The sequence below is a fragment of the Pteropus vampyrus genome, unplaced genomic scaffold, assembly GCF_000151845.1.
Source record: "Pteropus vampyrus isolate Shadow unplaced genomic scaffold, Pvam_2.0 Scaffold348, whole genome shotgun sequence".
NCBI lineage: Eukaryota > Metazoa > Chordata > Mammalia > Chiroptera > Pteropodidae > Pteropus > Pteropus vampyrus.
In genome coordinates this window covers 607,705-613,576 of record NW_011889129.1, presented here as the reverse complement: position 1 = coordinate 613,576, position 5,872 = coordinate 607,705, and the positions used below count along the sequence as shown (strand labels likewise).

At 44.7% G+C, this 5,872-nt stretch overlaps 1 protein-coding gene across 1 annotated transcript in view; it reads left to right on the top strand.

Annotated features, from left to right (window-relative positions):
* The window catches only part of GOT1 (glutamic-oxaloacetic transaminase 1), a 24,505-nt gene extending 22,608 nt beyond the window's left edge, over window positions 1-1,897 (top strand). Inside the window, exon 9 of the mRNA XM_011378819.2 lies at window positions 1,073-1,897. Within this exon, the coding sequence (XP_011377121.1) occupies window positions 1,073-1,212 (140 nt within the window). The 3' untranslated portion in view covers window positions 1,213-1,897. The remainder of the gene's footprint in view (window positions 1-1,072) is intronic.
* Window positions 1,898-5,872: the final 3,975 nt, after the last annotated feature.

Below are 5,872 nucleotides of genomic sequence, written 5' to 3'. Positions count from 1 at the left end.
GATCAGGGTGCCAGCATGGTCAGGTTCTGGTGGGGGCTCTCTTCCTAGCTAGCAGGTGGCTGTCTTTTTACTGCATCTTCACACTATGGGGAGGAGGAGGGAGAGAGCAGGAAAGAGAGAGAGGAAAGAGGAGAGAAGAGAGAGCGGGCAGGCCCACCCATGAGCTGGCTCTCTGGTCTTCTCTCATAAGGGCACTACTCCCATCGTGGGGGCTCCACCCTCAGGACCTCATCTAAACGTAAGAAACTGCCCAAAGCCCCATCTCCCAAAACTATCACATTGTGGGTTAGGCTTTATATGAATTTTGTAGAGACACAGACATTCAGTCCATAACAATTATTATTATCCCGTTCCCTCAAACTGATGATGTCTTAAGGGTACAAAGTTAGTTAAGCAAAAATCAGCTAAAATTCTCTTAAAGCTTTACAGTAAAACAGAAAAGCTCTAGATTGTGGCACAAAGGAGGTACAGGCAGTCCCTTCCTGTTTCATCCACGAGCAGAGCATTTCTGCAAACACATGGGAAAGCCCTCCTGCATGTGTCTGAATGAAGCTGAGAAGTGCCAGGTCAGAGGTGTCTGCAGTTTTTCAACCCATTGGTTCGTGTACACAGTGTTTATCCAGCACCTCTCATGCACGGGGGGCTCATGAAAACAAAATGTCAAAGACAGGTTGCTGCTAGGTGCTCAGGGATAAGTGAATACAGGTTAAGGAAGAGATAAAGGAAGCACTTCATAACCAGTTTTTCATATCAACGGAATGTTCTTAAATCTGAGGGTTGTTTCAGTTGATAGGGTGTCCTGGTGTATGTAACGTGCAGCGTTGGGAGGTAGTCTCAGATTAAAATTCCCATGAGGAGGAGTGATAGTAAACCTACTGAGGATTAGACAGTTAGCTAATAAGACTAGTTTCCTGATATTTCCCTTGGTGCCAGTTGGACCAAAAAATTCTTTCGTTTTGCTTCTCTGTGTTACGGGGAAAGAAGGAAAGTTATAATTGTCATGGAATTGCTGAACCTCCACGGCTTAAAGGATTCCTACTACTCTGATTATATCTCTTTTGGTTTTCAACAGCCAAGCAGGTTGAATATCTGATCAGAGAAAAGCACATCTATCTGCTGCCAAGTGGTCGGATCAACATGTGTGGCTTAACCACCAAAAATCTAGAATACGTGGCCACCTCCATCCATGAAGCAGTCACCAAAATCCAGTGAAGAAGCATCACCCAAATCAGCACCACCAAAGCAGTTCTCGATCCTGTGTGTTCCCTGCCTGCACAAACCTAGTTGTATATACATCACAGATTAGGGACTACGATGGACTGCAGGTGGCCCCTGTTTAAACTGGCCCGATGTGAAGGGAACACCCGTTAAAAAAAAAAATGCTGGCCTGGGATTAGAGCCCTTTTGGAGGTCAGAGAAAAGTAAGATTTCTTTTGAAGAAGAATAAAGTACTTTGATCATGAGTTGTAGATAACTTGCCCCCTTGCTAGAAGCAGAAGGGTGGCCTGTGTTGCTTGTGTGCTTCTTTGTGTTGCTTGACTCTGTACAAAGTCTGGTCCCAAAGATCAAGTTGTCTGAAGAGCCCCGTGTGATTGTGGGTTTTGGCTGTGTCATTAAAACTCATCACCTCCACTCAGAGTGTCTGTCTCCCTGCTCGTTCTGCATGGGTGTGTCCCTAGCCCTAAGCTTTAGTTCTTTAGGGCAACCATGGAAAGAAATATATTTACATTTCACACACAGACACACACACACACACACACACACACTTAATGGAAATAAACATTTCATAGAACTGTATTTACCCTTGCTATGTGTAGTGCATTCTGATATTTCAGTCCATTGTATTCTATTGTGTTCTGTTTCCCTGAAGAAATAAAAGTGCTGATTGAGACCTAAAGAACTGATTTTGTGATCCACTAATGGGTTGTAACCATGGTTTTAAAACAAATGCTGTAGAGGGATTTACTGTTGCTAGAGGAAAACACTTAACACGTATTCTTGCAACATGCCTCTCTTTAGTGAGCGTGCCGCATCACAGCTTTGTCGGTTTGCTGGCTTTGTCCTCCAGAGGCCAGCTGTCCTCTGATGTCACTTAAGACCCTGGACTTCATGGATTCATAGAAGGGTTGACAGCACTCGGTGATTCTAGAGCATAGCCCCTCCCATTGTGGTCCCATTCTCTGTTGAAACAATTAGAGCCACTTGAACACAGATCACATTTTTTCAGAGAGTCCAAGGGACTCTCCTCATGATGGTTTTGTAGATTCTGAGTCTTAAAACAAGAGGGCTACTACTGGGAGTTTAAAAATATTAGAAGATAATTCTTGTTATTTTAACAGGATCTGCCCCTTTCCAGAATGCCTTTGAGTTACAAAATCCTACAGTCTTGAGGGATGATTGGAGTCTTAGAAGTCTTTAACTCCAGCCTCTCTCCTCAGTGCAATGGTCTGCCGTATTGTCCCTGACTCATCAATTTCAAATGGGAATGAAGGAGAGTGGGGATAGCTTCTTTCAATACTTGGTGAAGCACCCCATTCTATTGACGGAGCACTCAATTAAGAAGATCTTTTACTTTGATTCAAGATTCGATTCCCGTTTGTCCTACTCTCCTGGTCCCCCTCTTCCCTTCCTTTAAACCACTAACACAGAGTCCACTGGCAGTTCCAACTGATGATTTTTTGAATATTTGAAAGTCGCAGTTGTTATTGTTTTTGCTTTTCCATGTGAAATTCTCCCCTGCCACTTTTCTTCAGTGTTTCTGCACAGGATATGGTTTCCAGATCCACCAATCATCTGGCTGGACCTCCAGCATCCTTCAGTGAATACTGTGCAAGTGTGTGATTGGGTCTGGCCATGTGAATGGATTTAAAGTGATGAGATGGCCTCACATCCACCTCTTCATTACCTTCTGTTCCATTTCCTTTTGTATCAGTATTTGTTTTACCTGCTTAAAGATGCTTGTCGTTAGTAAGGGAAGACAGGCAGAATAGAAGTCGAATGAGTCTACCTTCTGTCAATCTTTTCTCATTCTCTCCAAACACAGCTTTAAACTATGAACTCTCAACAAGGGTTATAGTATTTTCAAGGGGGCAAAAATCAGTTGTTGGGGGCAAAAAAGTCTAAGATATTAAAATGGTTTGAGGCCCTCCAAAACGCGGTCCTACCCAGTAAGATCTTATTTCTTCAGGATTGGTGGCAGGTGTCAGATTCCAAACTTCCTTAAATAAACGTTAAAGGCCCAAACACACCTTCCCACCTGTCTTGCTGTTCCCTTCCTCCTGCATTGGTTTAAAACTGACCAATAATTCTGGCCCACTCCCCTGTTCTTTTCCCACCTTCAGCTGGAAAACACTGGAGTTCAGAAGGGAGTCAGTGTGACCGACATGTGTCAGAGGCTTGCCTGGATCTGGCCCCTAAGACTTTGAACTCGGAAGGCACCTGCCAATGCCTTGCACATCACATGGTTCAACAAATAATTGTCTTAGTGCTCCTTTCTCGTCCTCATTCACACTCTGGCTTTTCATTTGGGTTTTACTTTCCGTTTCTGGCATTTGCTCCTGCAAAATCTTCCTCATCTGGCTTCCCAAAGTAGACCACCAGTGCTTTCCTGTAACCTTAAACTGCAGTCTCACACTTGGCCCTGACAGCCTTGCCTCTTCAGGCAGCTGGGCCCCCGGTGAGATAATTACTTGTGAGCTCTACCCAACCTGCATCTCAAATGAAACTGCTTCAGAACTGAGATTCCAGGGGCAAGGAAAACAGCCACATTCCAGGAAAAGCATTTTCATTTTATTTAAAAATTATTTACAATTCATTAAGTTTTCATAGATGCTTTATTTTAAAGTGAAAATCTTTTTGTTTTTAAATTTTTAACCTGAAGAAAATCTCGGGGGTAGGGGTGGGAGGCGGGGAGGAATAGGGAAGGTAGTGGTGACAGGCTCTTTGGGGATTTTGCAAAGGGATAAATGTAATGCAACAGCAGTGGCCTGAGCCCCGTGGCCTAATGTAAAGAAGACTAGCCAGGCAGGCCCCCTTGGGCCAGCGGCCAGCTGGGCAAAATGTATGATGGCAGTTCTTACTTGACACAGTTTGCTGGTTTGGGTCTGAGGCACCCAGCATGGGGCGGGGGTGGGGCAGGAAGGGTTGACACTGGCTATTCCTACCAGGCAAGAGTAGGTGCTGGAGTGGGTGGTAGCTGTGGAGTTATCTGTAAGAAGTCATGCACTGCTGAGCCTCAGGCAGAGCCAGGCAAGGAGTGTGAAGTCAATAATACATTGCTGGAAAAGGCATCACCAGCTGGAAAGTCTTTACTTTCACATGCTGTGGCCCTCCTGTCTGCAACACTTGCTCTAGTTCGGTGGGGAACAAAGTTATGTGGGGGTGTAGGTCATACAATAGCCTAGGGTGTGCCAAGAATTTCTCAGGACTTCTACTTCTTGGTGGATGCCAGCTTTCCCCATCAATTTCACGGACACCTGCGAAGCCCACTTACAAGTAAAAATCTGTTTCAAACTGCCCAGTGTTCATTTCACTCTGCACTGCAGAAACTTTGGGCTGAAAGTTCACTTTCAGTTAAAATAGTTTTTAACCCTGTGTGGGTCTGAGACCTTTGAGAATCTTATGAAAGCTTTAGCCCTCAGGAAAACACACATAAGAACACAAACGCTAAATTCCTACAGTGTTTGAAGTTTCACAGACCCTCTGAAGTCCAACAGTGGACTCCCTGGGGTGAGGGACCCCAAGTTAAGAACCCCTGAGTTAAAGGTTCCTGTGGGTCAGCATTTTCTTTTGAGCTGCAAATAACCCAGAGGAATTATCAGTCTCCTTCTCCTTATATAATTATCGACTGAATGGGTATAGGGATATGGAAGTAATGTGGGAGTAGGGTTGTGGAGGAAGGGAAGATAAGCCTGGATGCTATACCCCAGGGAAAAGCTAGGAAATGGTTTAGAGATTCAGCAGACAGCACTGGATCACTGAATCCCTGATCCAGGGGAACCCAAGGGTGGGAGTTAGATCAGAACGGGACACAGATGTCCCAAAGACAATCTTCACTTACTTCCACATTTTCCCTAGCAGTGGCTGTGTGTGTGTCCTGATCAGAACGTTTATTCTTCAAGTAGGTATGTGGAGTCATCCTGCCATCTGGTGGTTCTGCTTGGAAATGCATCTGCCCCCACAACCAGGTGAAAAACCAGAGATCTAAGTATGTTCTTGGAGTAAAAAGTACGCTTAACTGACCTGCTGGGGTGCAGTAAGGGGTAGGAGTGGGGAGAATGGATGAAAAAGAAGAGTGATTCTTCAATGTTCCTGGGTAATGCACACTGAAGTCCCGTGAGAACTTACATCTTTCTTAGCTGACCTGGGCACTCTTTGGTTTGTCATGGCTAAACTTGCTTTAACAGCTTAGAATTTTTCCATATATGTATGTATGTATATAGATATATAAATTTGCTTTGATTTGCACTTAAAACCTGAAGTTCCATCTCTGGCTCTCAATTGGGTTTCTCTGTTCCCTGCTCCTCCTTTTATACATCAGATTTATTGATGGATCGGTAACTGCCGATCAGGAGCCAAAGCAGATGTATCCCTGGGAAAAACAGTGACTTGAGGTTCCATTTCACATTCTTTCCATTCCACCTGAGACACACTTCCCAGGCTGCTGGAACCCTTATCTAACAGGAAACTGGTCACCGACAGTTTTCTGTACTGTAACTTCATATGCCAACACGGCTGAGTCCCTCCCGCTGCCCTACAGTTTCGACGAATTCTTGGTTCCTCATCTGAGCTAACCTTGATTCCTCATCTGAGCTAACCTTGATATCTCCATTCTCCTACGTGCCTGTCTACCAGTGGCACCTTCTGAACTAAG